We start from the raw sequence: 16,981 nt of genomic DNA, 5'->3' as shown, positions 1-16,981 counted from the left end.
GAAGGATACCAAAGTGATGGTGAGAAACCGGGTAACAATAAGGTTGGAAGTGGGGCAGGATCTGGTGGCAGGGTAAGGTCAAATGAGGAGATAAGGTTAAGAGCCTTCTCTGACTTGATGTTGAAGTTACCCAGGAGAGTGAGCAGTATGCTGTCCTCAAGGAAGAAACTGAGAAGGACATCCATCTCATCTAGGAAGTCGCCAAGCTGACCTGGGGTGCGATAGATAAAAACAATGTAACGTTTGACAGGGAAAGTAACAGAAACAGCATGGAATTCAAATGAGGATATGGACAGATGTGATGGAGTAAGAACATTAAATGTCCACTTAGGTGAGATGAGGAGCCCTATGCCACACCCTCGACCAAACGGTCTAGGGGTGTGAGAAAAGGAGTAGGTGCTGCTGGAGTAGCCGTGTTCTCCGATGTGATCCATGTCTCATTAAGAGTCAGGAAGTGGAGGGATTGAAAGGAGGCGAAGGATGCGATAGCCTCTGCTTTCTTGACTGCTTACTGGCAGTTCCAGAGTCCTCCAGCAAATGCAAGATCAAGACATCTTGAGCATGTGGGGTACACCAGATTGGATTGATTGCTGAGGTGGAGTGCCTCGTCTAAGTACACTATGGAAAGGCAGGGATGGAATGGAATAGCAGGGGTTGGGAGAAAACACATTATAGCAGGTGAGATTCGATTTGGTGAGATTTGGCTTTGAGTTAATTTGGCATATTTGTCTGCCACGTCCACCTTAACAGTATGTTTGCATTTACACCAAGGCTTTTAGACATTTGTTAATAGAGAGAGAAATGAGAAAAAAAAGAAAAACATTTGATAACTGGTATTAGACAGACATGTGATCTGATCCCTTTGGGGTTCCTGTAAACCATACACTGATCTCATTATTATGCATTATAAACGTTTCACTCCCATGTTCCATGTCAGTCTCCCTCGGCGACCAAGAAGGCATAATCACACCCCTGTCATTCTAGGCACGCTCAGTGGGTCTGTGTGACATCACAGCAATCAATTACACCTCAAACCAGCCCATCGGGCCATACCACACACTCCCTGTTAAACCATTATACCATTAAACCATCATTATCATTAGTAAGGACAGAATATGGGACTGAGTGACAATGAATGCTAACAAATGTTAATGTTATAAGCTTCTGCAAGATACAGCCAACTCCAACCTGCTGCTGTGACAGGCATTACAACATCTAACGGCTTCAGTGTTTTCTGCATAGTTGTCTAATATTGGTGGCATATCATTCTGTTCTATTACATATTGAGGACTTCTTAATCCTCAAAGTGTGATGAAAACGTATGAGTATATATTATTTAAGCAATGAATGCCCTCAAAGACATGATTAATCGTCAACATTGTCGCGGGTAGGGGGAGTTGTTAGGAGCAACATGCAGCAGAGTGCCGGCAAACCCCTACCAAGTGACAATATAAATGATAATTCACGGCTTTAAAGGGCATTACTGCTTTTATACAACAGTTAAACAACAAATGCGAAAATTGTAAAAAGAAACCAATGATTTAAGTATTTACTTTGTGATAGATTGTGGTGGTTTCTGCCCTGCGCTGAGAAATATAGTCAAGGGAATGTGATAAACAAATCTACTGCGCCATATGAATATCATAAAAGGTGATTTAACCGTGACATTACCTTTATTAAATCACAGCTTTGAACACTTTGCCAATCACAATGCTTGATTAGATGAACCCGTTGTATAATTAACCTTGTTAATGTTTCTTGCCCATTACTAAAATGTATAATGATATATATGTTATACATATTTTTGTTTAATAATGTGTCCCCTATGTGTTTGATAATAAACACATAGGCTATTACTGTACAATAAGTCCCAATTTTTTACACATAGCATGAGGTTAAAAAGATAGTAGTAAAAAAGGATAAAGTTCAGACTATGGATCACTTTTGGTGGCCTAAAACAGGGTGACTATGTCTAAAAAGTGTTGTAATTTCTGAATGGTGAAACCAATATGTACACAAATACCATCAAATACAAGCTGAGAGTCTCTACTTTAACCTCATAGTGATGAGTTTGATTTCAAACGGAGTGTAGAGCTAAAAGAAGAAAACAAATGCTTCACTGTCCCATTATTTACACAGGGCACTGTATGTTTGGTGGTTTCCATACATAATGTATTTTGTGTATGATAGAACTTAAACTTATCCATATTCTAACTGTAACACGACCAGACTTATTGTGAAACAGACACACATATAACCGCTACATATATGACTACACAGACATACTTATTTGACAGAAGTGATGTAGACTATCCAATGATCTGAAAAAGCACTTGGTACATAGTATTTTAAGGAAATATTTACAGACCATGTTTCTTCTCTGTTCCACAATGCTTGATAGAACAGGTCCAGGAAAATATATACATGATCTTTGGATAATTAGGGAAATCTTTGTGGTTGTGAGCTTGATATCACACAGGGAAATGTTATTTAAAGCTTCTATAACTTCATGCAGTCACGAAGGCATGCGACTGTACCCATTGGACTATATTGCATTGTCTGTCTTCTATTCATTGCTGTGAATGTAAAGCTCCCCACCATGCTGTACTGAAAGCAAATTCCACCGACCTAAGTTGTGTCGCAATAAAAGTATTTTGACAAGCCATAACTTCTTACTTAAAACATAGCTTTTGACAAGCCATAACATCAATTAATTAATTAAATTCTTAATTTATTAATTGTTATCAGAGGTGAGGGGACTGGCTAATATGCTGGCTAGTGTATGACCTCAGCTTCACCTGTTTTTAATCACACAGTTTCAGTATGCACAAGTGTCAGAGTTGTAACACTGACTGATTGTACTACTCTACTAAATGACCTACCTGACATGTTCATAAACTACCACTGTGACCAATGTTTGAAGGCCATAGGTGAGAGTGAAGCTGACCTTAGCCCCATGTGCATATCAGATGACTGTTGCTGTGCTATCTGGTCTTATCAGGAGATTGTTTGATACATTGGTTGATATGCATTGTATTAGATTGTATAGGTATAGTGTTAGAATTACAACAAAAACAACTCCAGTTTTGTAAGTGGAGATTGTCAGTTCTCTATGTGGACCTGTCCTGTAAAATGTCTTATGCGCTAACCCAGCCTCAGTGTGTTTTTCCAACAATGGCCTGTCAACTTACAAACAAATATGTGCATGTGTCTATCTGTGTGTGTTTGTATGTTTCTGTATTGTAATCCAACTCCTTTGTCCTATTCTCAATAAACCCACATACACTATTTCTCTCTCTCTCACTCACTCACTCACTCACTCACTCACTCACTCACTCACTCACTCACACACACACACACACACACACACACACACACACACACACACACACACACACACACACACACACACACACACACACTCACTCACTCTCTCTTACATATACACACACACATATATATAACACAGGTTTGACACAACTATGGGGCCGCTGGTGTTTGCTGATCAGTACCTGCAGCTGTCTGCCAGGTTGCCATCCCATAATATCTACGGCCTAGGAGAACATGTCCACCAGCAATATCGCCATGACACCAACTGGAGAACCTGGCCCATCTTTTCCAGAGATGCATTCCCCAATGGGGTGAGAATTCAATCATTCACGCACATACGCGCGCACCGCGCGCGCGCACACACACACACAGAATCAGTCAGAATCAGAATCAGAATTATTTTATTTGGCCAAGTATATTTGCACATACAGGAAATTGACTTGGTGAGGTTGGTGCATAGAAATAAAAAACAAATAGCAAGGTCTGTGTATACCCCACCATTACAATAACAATTTCGCAAGATGAAGAACTTAATTCATGATTGTCACACACACATCAGTGGGTGAGTTTATTGATAACGATGGATCTGTGAGATTCACCATGTCGCCATTGAGGTGTGTGCCCCCCCCCCCTTTCCCCTTCATTGAATTAACTGAAAAATAATCATTACGACCACAGTAACAGTGACAACCCAGCACACAAAACAGATTGGGCCGTTGGCTTTTTTCCTACCTGTGCCCCGCAGAAGGCTACGATGTCCTACCGCCGACGACGTGATTTTATTTCTGGCCGCCTACAAGTTTATGTGAGACCGAAGCAATGATTATTTAATTCATAAAAATTTTTATACCCCAAGTAGGCCTAACGCATTACGATCAGAGGAACAGCATAGCATCTAAAGGTAGCAGCAACTCCTCCAGGAGGCGAGACATAGCGTTCAATTTCAAACGTGTTTTCCGTTTCATTTGAACTTGTCTTTCGTTATTTTAAACCCGAACTTCTCTAGGGTCCCCTTTGGAGAGAGGGACTGCAAGGAAGACGATAAATGTTCAGATACAAAATGTTCTTCTCGCACAATCGACCTTCATTCGCTTGATTAAGCTATGTTTTGTTTCGTATAGTGATATTTTTTTGTGCCGGTGCGCTCACTCAAAATACCCTACACTCAGTGGCGACGTTTTAGCTGAACCTAAGGCAAAATCATTGGCGCTAATCATCTTAATTTGGACATAGGGTCTGGAAGGAGAATGTAGTCTTCTGTAAGTGCATTTCTGCAATTCTACATAGATTTAAGCAACATTTTCAATAAGCAGTTAGCTTGCTACCTAGCCATCAAACTGGGAAACCCTCTTATCCTGTGTTTGCCATGTATCAAGGACGCATATTTCACTTTGAGAGCAGAGATTCAGTGTCACATGGAATCAGCTTACATGAAAAGCTTTTTTTTTTGCAGGAGCCTGCAAGGATTGAGTCTGTTGGCCCAGACTTTTCAGGCTCCAGTTTTCTCAGAATCAAGGGAGTAAAGGATGAATATGGCTGGGACGCCAGAGACGCATTATTAATTGTATTTGGACTGTAAATTATGGTCTGTAATTTAAAAACTATTAACAGGAATTGTTCGCAGAAATCATAGCAATACCACATTTTGTATGTTAAAGAGCTTGAATATAACATATTGACGGACAACATTGGTGTAACTGTACATACGGTAAAAAGTAAAAAAAGAACACAAATCTAAAGCAGTAACAACATGTAATGAAATATAAGTATACATAAATGCAATAAAGTCTATAAACCCTCATCGTCACTTGCATCCACAGACACGTGAGCGACAGCTCCACAGACACGTGAGCTACACAGACATTACATTGCAGAAGGATAGTATGTGTGTACGTGTGTGTGTGCGTGCGTGTAGGGGGCGGAGGATTGTTGTGTTCGCAGCATGTGTAGACTCCTTCCCAAAGGGGTGGATAATTGAATGTCTTGTAAGCTGATTAGGTAGTGAAGTCGCCCCCTCAGCTTCGATCTGTCTCTCTTTCTCATCCCTCTCTTTCTCTATCATCACTCCAGGGAACACACAACCTCTACGGGCACTATCCCTTCTTCCTCTGTCTGGAAGATGAGAGCGGAAAGTCATTTGGAGTCTTCCTCATGAACAGCAATGCTATGGGTACAACACACACAAAAACACCCACACAGTCGCACACAGGCACACAGGCCTGAAAATTCAAGCCCGACCCGACACAAGTGATATTGCAGACATTTTCATCAGCCCAAGCCCAAAAAAAAGTCTAGAAACTGACTGTGACTTTATCCATTGCGCACAACACCATTGCCAATAGCTCTCCATAAGAGATGGCTTCAGGCTTCGAAGTTTGTTATGCTTTCAATTGATCTGATACTGTTTGTCAGGTGCAGTTGAAGAGAGCATGGTAGAGCACAGGGACATTAGTGAATTGGGAATGTTTATATATATATTTTTTTTCACAGCCTTAAACACCAATTTAGTAATTAGGACTGGCAGAAACGGTGAGAGACAGCTCAAAACCAAACTAAATTATTTGCATTATTCTGGAGCACAGTTGAGTCACAAACACACACACACACACACAAACACAGACTGACATATCAAAGAGCATATCAGTATTCATTTTTCTCTCTGAACGAGATGATGGACTGAAATGGGAATGTTTGATGACATCTGAATGTCTGATGTCAGATGAATGTGTGTGTGTGTGTGTGTGTGTGTGTGTGTGTGTGTGCGTGTGTGCGTGCATGCGCATCTGATCCAGACGTGTGTGTTTTTCCTTCCATGTGTGTTTGTTACCTGTTCCAGAGGTGACTCTGCAGCCTGCTCCAGCTGTCACCTACAGAACCATCGGAGGGATTCTAGACTTCTACATCCTACTGGGTGACACACCAGAGCAAGTCGTGCAGGAATTCCTTCTGGTGAGACATCAGGGCCTATGTACATGAATGAAGCATAATAATAATAAGTATTCATATGTGGTCACATGGTATAGGAAACATGATCTCAGACCTTTTTTGGGGTGACAACATATTGCAATTGATTTAATTGTGATAACAAACAAGGTTATTTCTCGTTTTTAAAGCTGGTTATTAGTTTTTGGTGTGCATTTATGGAATATCTGTTTGTTGTCCTACTGTGTGTATTAATGAGTGTCATTTAAAAATATATATATTATTTATTTTTCCACAATGACCTTATCTCTAATACACAACAGTCTCCAAATTAAATCGCATACCTATACATGATAGTACACTTTCCCAATTTCCCAATTGGGAAAACATACTTACATACATGTATCGGTACACAATTTTAGTAGGAGACCAGTATGCTAATATGTGTGTGTCTGCATGTGTGTGTTTCTGTGTGTGTTTCTGTGTGTCCAGCTAATCGGCAGGCCTGTTATACCTCCATACTGGTCCCTAGGATTCCAGTTGTCCCGCTGGGACTACGGCACTCTGGATGAGGTTAAGGCGACTGTTGAGAGGAACCGGGCTATTGGCCTGCCATATGTAAGAATCACACTAGGGGAACAACAGAAATCCAAGGGATTGAGAAACTAGGGAGAACTGGGGAACTTTAGAAACCTAGAGAGCTAGTGTACAATAGAAACACTTAATTCATAAACTAGTTTATGAGCTGTCAATTCTCCATTTTTTTTCCGAGAAGGACGCTTTCTGTGCACTCCTCCACCCAAACGGAGCGCACCGGGCGCCCTCATCTTGAATTGTGTTGAACTTTTGGAATGGAGTTCCATGCATCAATGTCACTTTGGGCCAAGTAACCAATCTCATTGATGGAGGGGCGGGACAATATTTCACAAGATGGCGCTACTTCAGTGGAAAATTATGGAAAATGTCTTCCACTACAGTTTCTGATGTAAATACACAATATATATACACTCTTTCTGTATTAAACAAACAAGCAAGCTATTCTTACTAGCATAGAAATGCATAGAAAGTTTGTGTTAGCATAATCACTAATCGTTGCTAGCTACCTTGTCAGCTCAAACACTGTATCAGGTAGCCTAGCAACAACCGTCACGTCTTTTCCACTCCACTTTGAAGGCCGCTGTTTCAGATACGGAAACGGCGCGCCTCGCTTTTTTGTAGGCAAAAGCGAGTTTGGTGGACACTACCCAGTACTGTACAGGCTAGGAAATTCTATCTAGATATTACTGAGATCTAAAGCCTAAGGAATGTATTCACTAATTAGAAAAAAAGAAAGAAACAAGACATTTATTTTACACTGGCATTCTGTGCATTCTTTTTACTACACCTGTTAGTAGCCAACATTTTGTTCAGAAAAATACATTAGCTGTGTGCTAGAGCCCATTCATCCAGTCTTCATCCACCCATGTTAGTTTCCAGAAATGCACATTCTATGCCACAAACGGGAGGATGTTATCAACTGATCCCACACTGTTAGTGAAAGGCTAAGGAATGTAATCCACCTATCACAATCTAGCAATCATTGTCCACCAATTCCACTTTAGCAGCTAAAGACATGTGATATCAAGTCCATGCCACAGGTCAACAGGCAGCATGTGGAAAATAACCTGGTCTTTGACTTAAAGGGAAAATGAGTGTGACAGTTGGGGAAGCATGCTACTATTGAACTTGTGTGAACTCATGAGCTCCTACTGAACTTCCAAGATAATTAAGAAACCACAGTTCTGACACAATCAATCACAAACACACAGAAAAGTGGTATTTTATGAAAACAAACGCTGTTGTATGTTCCTAATAATCCCATCCATAGACTCCCCCTAAGACATTAGAATGCAGCTGGTTTCTCTCAAGATATATTGAGGGACATATTTGATAGCGATCAGATAGACCACAGAGGGCATTATCACATTATACTAATACGTCTGGAACTGATTAACATTAGGGAAGGAACTGGCAGAAGCTGTGAACCATCTGTTACGGCGATATGGAGAGGGATTGCCAGGCAAGAGAATCAAGGCCCAGACCAAAAACAGAATGTGCTAACACTCTAAAATCCTCCCAAGGTTCCGGAACACATTAGCCAAGTCGCAAGTACTCACATCAAGGTCTGAACCTCCAAGGCATGCCAGCGGGCTAACGTTCGAGTGGATGCCTTTAAGTGATGCTGATATACTAACATTTAAGAGGATGTATATTAGGAAAGCTTAGATGCTAATATGTGAGGAGAATACAAGTCATGTCGAATATGCTAACAGTATCTGTGGCTGTAAACAAAAAGTAAAGCAGCACAAAATATTTAAAGAATGACAACTGGTAACATTACGAATGTAATGCCTAAGCCTGATTGATTTGATCATAGTTATGCTAAGGGAATGTATTTGCGTTCTACCAATATTTGAATTATTTGAAGCAATTTGATTCCAGTGATTTCTCCTTCCACCACAGGATATCCAGTACACTGACATAGACTACATGGAGGACAAGAAGGACTTCACCTATGATGCTGTCAAGTTCAGAGACCTCCCTCAGTTTGCTGATTACCTGCACAAAAATGGACAGCGGTACATCCTCATATTGGTAAGAAACAAATGCCAGACTTTTAGTATTTGTCTAGTGTTTCTGTATACTGTATGATACCAATGAAGGTCAATTTGACTTCTGATGAACATCATCGTAGATTGAAATTATTTTCTGGTTATCTGTTAGCTGGTTTGTATGCAAGTGGGCTATAGTCTCTGTGAAGAAGTCCTTACCTCTATGGCATTTGAGTACTTAAAGTGTACTTAAAATGTAACTACAGTTCAAGCCCCACTTTGACTGTTCTGCCTCTATTGCTATGTATGTTATAATATTCATAATTTATTCATAATTGATTAATTCATAATTAATTCATCGTTTACTAAAGGTTATTCTAAACCCTACTGTATCATGTAAATCTTCTATGTGATCCAATGGTTGTTTTTTTTCCCACAGGACCCAGCTGTAGCCACTAGTAAGAGGGTGAATGGTGCTTCATATGAATCATATGATCGTGGTACACAGAAGAATGCCTGGGTCAATGAGGCTGATGGAAAGACACCCCTACTGGGAGAGGTGGGCTGTGTGTGTGTGTGTGTGTGTGTGTGTGTGTGTGTGTGTGTGTGTGTGTGTGTGTATGTGTGTGTGTGTGTGTGTGTGTGTGTGTGTGTGTGTGTTTGTGTGTGTGCGTGCCTGTATGCATGTATGTGTTTGAAGTCCCCAATACAATCGGTGACGCTTGCAGGCAGATAGTTCCGTCTTCTCCGCATCCTATATATACAACCTAGCAAGCGCCCCATTTTATCCTTTCCACTATTCACTCGCTGACTGTGATGCATACTATAGTGTGATCTCGTAGCTAGCTACAACTTAACTTAACTGTTCTACTGAGAATCCTATGATTCTCCTGGGGTGTTAGGTTGTCTCTACAGGAATCCTGTGGTTTAGCTTGACATTTAAACCAGACTATCTACAATGAGTGGGTCAAACCACTACAAAGCCCACCAAGAAGAGAAGGCTGGGTGGCCAATTTTCTAAACCTTAAGGCTGGTGCCTCTGCCGTGCCCAGGAGCTTGGACCACATTGGTTTCTACACCTACAACCGCAGGCGGCCAGTGAGGTGAATGCTGGTGCGGTTGTGTCAGTCTACTTGGAGTTGGTGCGCAACATCTTTGACGCCAAGGACAAGGGAGCCCAGTCTGTTGGAAGGGTGTTCCCATGGTGGGACAGAGAGCTCTGGCTGGACTGGTTATCCGGCATTTCCAACAGGGAGCCCAGGACATGCGTTGATACAGCTGGGCTGTTCAGGGTAGTCCTGGATGACCTAATGTCCAGGGTCAAGTTGAAATGAATGAAAGAAAGACAAGTAGGTCTACCTTAAGGACCACCCACATTCATTGAAGAGGCCCTTCACCAACCAGGTCATGACCATGAGGCTTCCTCCCCCCACCTTCAAGATTCCGAGGTCGCTCTCTCCAGTCCAGCCACCAGACCAGCGTCCAGACCAGTAACCTCAGTCTAAAGACCCTCAGCAATCTTACTCCATCAATGGGGCCTGGGAAAAGGAGCAGGAAAAACTGCACCTAGCACCAGGTGTGGGGGCTTATGAGACTCTGTGAGTTTCCAGTACCTGACCACTCTCTGGCATAAGCAGCATTGCTCAGGTCCCCTTATGTCCAGTAAGTCCTGGCTGGGACTCAAGCACTTTCTCCTGTTCCTGCAGGAACATCATGTCCTGGTCAGAACAGACAATACATCCACAGTACATACGTCAATCACCAAGGAGGAACACGCTCTGTCCATGCTCTGTCCAACTCTTGTCACAGAGGTTATTGACGTGGAGCAGCGAACACTTTTGTTTGTGACTATGTCCAAGAGGTTTGGATATGCTACGGTGTGGCAACCATTGATCTGTTTGCATCACTGGAAAATGCAAAAAATAGGCACTCGCCCATCAGTGGCCTTGCGTGTGCCTGTATGCATTCCTTCCAGTGGGCCTAATCCCTCCCATGCTCGACAGAGTGATAGCGATCAGTTTGTTCTTACTCCTGAAAGCCCCAAATTGGCCTGGGAAACCATGGAGGTCAAATCACTCAGCTACTCTACATGCACCCTTGGACTCCCAAGCGCAGGGCCAATTGTTCCACCCTCATCCCGAGCTGATGGATCTATGTGTATGGCCAATGAAAGATCCAACCTAGACTTGGAAGGCCTGCACCCCCGTCTCCCCAGTGTCTCTCCAAGTACTACTGCATTTCCATTCACCAACCTTCTCCTATCCGGAGCACAAGGGAACCCCTTCTGTTCTGTACGCGTTCTGCGTGTTTACATGGCCAGGACTGCATCATTCAGGGTTTGTGTTCAGTTGTTTGTCTGCTTTGCGAACTTTGCCAAGGGTAGGGCCCTGTCTACACAGTGCCTCTCCCGTTGGACTGTGGGGGCCATTGTTGAGACTTTGGAATGCAACCCTCTGTGGGCTTCTCCACATACCTTTCAAAGGTTTTACAGCCTGGATGTGACCATGCCCTCTGTGGTGCACAATGTCCTAATTACTGGAGACCCCAGCTTGTTAGGTCCTACATACAATATAGAACAGGCAGTAGGCAGGCCTGCAAGCGTCACCGGCCTGTACCAGGCCTGAAGGGGTGGTATGATGCGTCTCCCTCATCTCTTTCAGAGAACATGGGTTATTTTTTTAACCTCTAGTTTTGAATCCCAGACTCAACTATACAGCGAGCGTGTGAAGCTCTTGAGCGAGATAAGCCACGTATTACATGGGCTATGGAAAAGCTTTTGATTACCCACACGATTAAGCCTAGCCCCACACTAATCGCTTTTTTATGGTTTTATAACGGGTCAAACATATACATCTATTTCACATTAGTGTTTAGTCTCAAAATGTTCTGCATCAAAGACAGTGCTTACTTCCAGCCCATGTGTCTTTGAGTTTATATGTGTGTCTGTGAATGTTTGTTTGTGTGTGCATGTTCTGCTCATGATTATGGATGAGGTAGGCACAGATGGTAGGGATGATATAATAGCAATAGTGGGGACATGCAAGGACAGGCTGGTTTTAATAAGACTATTAAGGGGGCTAATTGCTTTTAAAGATAATAATAAAAGCTACTCCTGGGTGCCGAGTCAGAGAGGAAGTACGTTTAGTGTTTGTTAGATGTCATCTCTTTTTTCATGTCAGTTAGCAGACAAAAACAAGACAAGTTATAAGAGGGACAACGGGAGAGAGAGGTGCCTGGGGGAGAAATAGTAAGAGAGGGGGGTTACTGGAAGAAAGATAGAAAGAAAGAGGGGAGAGGATATGGGGAAAAGGCAGTATAAGAGAAAGAGGAAAACTACTGTGAACAATCAATTAACCCTGACCCTGAAGGCCTCACAATATGGCAAAAAGGTGGCCCTATTAATCTGAGAGGTAAATCCTAATATTGTGTGTGTGTGTGTGTGTGTATACTGCTGTGTCTGTTAAGTATGTCACAAGCATAATTCATGACCCCTCTCTGTTCCTGGTTGCAAAGTTGCAAACGGTGGAATAATAAGTAAAGCCAGAGTGTGTTACTGAAGGGAGTGGAAAAACCATGAGATTTAATCTCTACTACCCTGTCATACAAGGTCAGATCCAGACTGCCACACACACACAAACACACACACACACACACACACACACACACACACACACACACACATAGTCATCATCATCATCATCATCTGCTTCAGTGTCATCATCAGCATTATCACCCTTCCTCTCTGTGTCTAGGTATGGCCAGGTGAGACAGTGTTTCCTGACTATACCAACGATGGATGTATCGAGTGGTGGGCTGATGAGTACGAGAGGTTCTATAGGGAAATAGAACACGATGGTCTGTGGATCGTAAGTCTACTCTTACCAGTTTGAGAACTAGAGATGAGAATTAGATAGAAATGCAGTATTTCTGGTTGGCCCTCATCTAATATAACAGAATGACCTGAACTCTCTCCTGGTTGTGTTGCAGGACATGAATGAGGTAGCAAACTTCAAGAAAGGATCAACAAAAGGATGTGCGGACAACAACCTCAACTACCCTCCATTCACACCCAGTAAGAATGGTTACACACGTCATTCAACCCACAAATATAGTTTGTTTTCATACCTCAATCAGAAATTAATGGCAAATAGAGGAAACCTTGTTATTGAATAAAGTGAAGAAATAAACTATCCATTTTTGAGCTCACAGTTTGAAAATGAACATCATCGAAAACAACAATACCCCCCCCCCCCCCCCCCACGCACACACACACACACACACACACACACACACACACACACACACACATCACTCTCTCCTCCCAATTTCTCTCCCCCCTTTTTCTTCTTCTCTCCTTCATCCCACTTCTATCTGTAGGGATTCTGGATGAGGTGATGTACAGTAAGACTCTATGTATGGACTCTAAGCAGAGCTGGGGAAACCACTACGATGTGCACAGTCTCTATGGATACTCTATGGTGCTTGCCACTGAAGTGTGAGTACAGAATTGTATTATTATTACAGAAATCATAATTGATAAGTCTCTTTTTCTTTTTCTATTTAATCCTCTATTTAATCCAGGTAAAACCCACTGAGGTTAGAAAGGCGAGGGCAACCTGGCAAGTACAGCATGTACATGCAATGTTACAAATATACAAATACACATAAAAGACAAGTGTTAGCAATGAATTTGAGGATTAAAACAGCTATCAGGAACATTTTTGTTTATCAGAGACTAGAATACAGGCAAGGACAATAGCTTCTCTAACTTTCAAATATTTTAAAGCGTGTTCCAGAATGAAGGTGCATTATGTGAAATGCATATTGGGAACAATGTCTTTAAACACCTGGTAAAATGTCTGTACACAATCAATTCACAAAAGGAAAATCACACGTCTGTAAACACAGAAATTCCACTCCTCTGAAAGAGTCTTGTGAGTGGTGAGTTTCTGAAGTTCAATGGATGCAAAATGCTCATAAGATGTCCAGAAATGCCAGAGTAAATTTTCTAAGAAAAATATTCATTTTTGGCAAAGGTATAGTCACTTGAAATGTATAGGCAAGAACGAGCATTAAGGACTGTAATCTCATGCGATATTGCATAACTATTGATATGAGTGTTGAATTAACAAGTCATTATAAAGCAAACCTTTCAACTGTGTGTTTACCAGGTTTTCCAAAACATTTGCAATCACAGATAGTTTATATATGGGACAATAGTTATCCAACTGGGACAGGTCTCTGCCCTTATGTAAAGTAGTGATGTAGGCTGCTTTCCAGACCTTTGGAATTGTATTACTCGCCAATGAAAGATTCAATATATGAGTGAGGAGCACCAATGATCTTTGCACCAACTTAAAAAAAAAAAGAAGGGTTAAATTCGTCCGGCCTATCGTGCATTTACAACTTCTGAAGCAATCTCTGCTAAATGAAATAGCCTTAGCCTGAGCAATATGCTCAGTAAACATGTTAAGCAGTTTATTCTTGTCCGTCGTGTCTATTGAATTTGAGGTAAATTTCAGGGAGACCAGAGGAATTTGTGTTAGAATTCATGGACTTAATGGTTTTCTATAATTTCATCGGGTTGTAGAGGTTTTCCTTGATTTGTAATAGAAGCTTGATTTGCATTTACAGTGGGGGAAATAATTATTTGATCCCCTGCTGATTTTGTTAGTTTGCCCGATTACAAAGAAATGAGCGGTCTATAATTTTTATGGTACTTTTATTTTAACAAATAGAGACAGAATATCAACAAAGAAGTCCAGAAAAAACACATTATATAAAGTTATATAAAATTAATTTGCATTTGATCGAAGGAAATAAGTATTTGATCCCCTACAAACCAGCAAGAATTCTGGCTCATACAGACCGGTTATATGCCCATGAGGCACACAGATTAGTCCTGTCACTTTAGGAAAAGTACTCCTAATCTCTGCTTGTTATGGGTATAAAAGACACCTGTCAATAGAATCAATCTCTTCCATTCCAACCTCTCCACCACCATGGGCAAGACCAAAGAACATTCAAAGGACATCAGGGTAAGAGTTGTAGACCTGCACAAGGCTGGAATGGGCTACAAGACCATCAGCAAGAAGCTTGGTGAGAAGGAGACAACTGTTGGTGCAATTATTAGAAAATGGAAGAAATACAAAATAACCATCAATCGCCCTCGGCCTGGAGCTCCATGCAAGATCTTGCCTCGTGGGGTAAGGATGATCATGAGAAGGGTGAGGGATCAGCCCAGAACTACACGGGAGGAGCTTGGTAATGATCTCAAGGCAGCTGGGACCACAGTCACCAAGAAAACCATTGGTAACACACTAAACCGTAACGGATTGAAATCCTGCAGTGCCCACAAGGTCCCCCTGCTCAAGAAGGCACATGTACAGGCCCATCTGAAGTTTGCCAATGAACACCTAAATGATTCAGAGAAGGCTTGGGAGAAGGTGATGTGGTCAGATGAGACCAAAATTGAACTCTTTGGCATAAATTCGACTCTTCGTGTTTGGAGGGAGAGAAATGCTGAATGCTACAATCCCAAGAACACCATCCCCACCGTCAAACACGGAGGTGGAAACATTATGCTTTGGGGTTGTTTCTCTGCTAAGGGTACAGGACGACTTCACTGCATTGAGGGGCCAATGGACGGGGCCATGTACCATAAGATCTTGGACGAGAACCTCCTTCCCTCAGCCAGAGCACTGAGGATGGGTCGTGGATGGGTCTTCCAGCATGACAATGACCCAAAACATACAGCCAAGGCAACAAAGGAGTGGCTCAAGAAGAAGCACACTAAGGTCATGGAGTGGCCTAGCTAGTCTCCAGACCTTAATCCTATAGAAAATTTGTGGAGGGAGCTGAAGCTTCGAGTTGCCAAGCAAAAGCCTTGAAACCTTCAGGATTTGGAGAGGATCTGTAAAGAGGAGTGGACCAAAATCCCTCCTGAGATGTGTGCAAACCTGGTGACCAACTATAAGAAACGTCTGACTTCTGTGCTTGCCAGCAAGGGTTTCTCCACCAAGTACTAAGTCATGTTTTGCTTGGGGATCAAATACTTATTTCCTTCGATCAAATGCAAATGAATTTATAACTTTATATAATGTGTTTTTTCTGGACTTCTTTGTTGATATTCTGTCTCTATTTGTTAAAATAAAAGTACCATAAAAATTATAGACCGCTCATTTCTTTGTAATCGGGCAAACTAACAAAATCAGCAGGGGATCAAATAATTATTTCCCCCACTGTATGTACTAAAAAGGTGCATTTCTTTCTCTGTGCCCTGAATGACTGGCATTCATCTTAGGAGTTACCCTTTCTGGCATTGGCCCTTTGTGTGTTTCGATTGTGGATCAGGGATCAGTTTCCCAATGTTTTAAGTTTAAGTACTTTTTTTTTTTTTATCCAGACCTACGTCTCTACTAAACCAGCAAAGTACTTATTTTAACTAATTCTGTTAGCTCACACAGAGAAGACTGACCTGCAAACATTCATAGTAAAAAACAGAAAATGAAAATAAGAGAATGGCTCCTCAATGTCCGGAATAAGCTACATTCTATACCAGTCGCATGTGTAAAGTCCATACAGCAATGCCTGCTCACAGAACAGCTTAATATGTTGTTTGAATATGAACCAGGGGGGCACTTGAGTGATTTTGGTGTCTCTAATGTATGCAACTGCATAATGATCACTTAAATCGTTTGGGAAAATACAGAGTACTTGTGCAGATTGTTAGTTAAAAATAACATCAATAAGTGTTGACTTGGAGAAGTCTTTTGGGTTGGGTCATGTGACTGCATTTATCAATTGAGTAAAATTCAGTGTATTGCACAGCCCTTTTATGGCCTCAGAGTTAGGAGATAACCAATCCCAGGAAATCACCCATTACACCATTTAATTTTTTTCCCCCAGCCACACAGTAGTTCAGCCAGAGATTCCAAGGATTCTACTTTTGCAGATGGAGGTCTATAGCAACCTATTAAATCACAGCTTTTCGAAAAGTTCAGAGCTTTCGATAAGTGCACTTTCAAGGCAACAAACTCAAAATGCTTTGGTTTAGATAGATACCAAATGGCTATACCTCCTCCCTTGCGTACACGGTCACATAAATACATATTATAACCAGCCAAGCCTATAGACTT

At 41.7% G+C, this 16,981-nt stretch overlaps 1 protein-coding gene across 1 annotated transcript in view; it reads left to right on the top strand.

Annotated features, from left to right (window-relative positions):
- si (sucrase-isomaltase) overlaps nucleotides 1-16,981 on the top strand; it is a gene marked incomplete at both ends in the record, with an annotated part of 68,353 nt that overhangs the window by 10,549 nt on the left and 40,823 nt on the right. The window contains 9 exons of the mRNA XM_083694639.1: nucleotides 3,470-3,641; nucleotides 5,401-5,500; nucleotides 6,167-6,279; nucleotides 6,745-6,870; nucleotides 8,755-8,886; nucleotides 9,283-9,402; nucleotides 12,596-12,709; nucleotides 12,831-12,915; nucleotides 13,221-13,338. Coding sequence (XP_083550765.1) covers nucleotides 3,470-3,641; nucleotides 5,401-5,500; nucleotides 6,167-6,279; nucleotides 6,745-6,870; nucleotides 8,755-8,886; nucleotides 9,283-9,402; nucleotides 12,596-12,709; nucleotides 12,831-12,915; nucleotides 13,221-13,338 — 1,080 coding nt within the window. The remainder of the gene's footprint in view (nucleotides 1-3,469; nucleotides 3,642-5,400; nucleotides 5,501-6,166; nucleotides 6,280-6,744; nucleotides 6,871-8,754; nucleotides 8,887-9,282; nucleotides 9,403-12,595; nucleotides 12,710-12,830; nucleotides 12,916-13,220; nucleotides 13,339-16,981) is intronic.

The sequence above is a fragment of the Argentina silus genome, assembly GCF_951799395.1.
Source record: "Argentina silus genome assembly, chromosome: X".
NCBI classification, from domain to species: Eukaryota; Metazoa; Chordata; class Actinopteri; order Argentiniformes; family Argentinidae; genus Argentina; species Argentina silus.
This window is presented reverse-complemented; position numbering and strand designations above follow the sequence as displayed.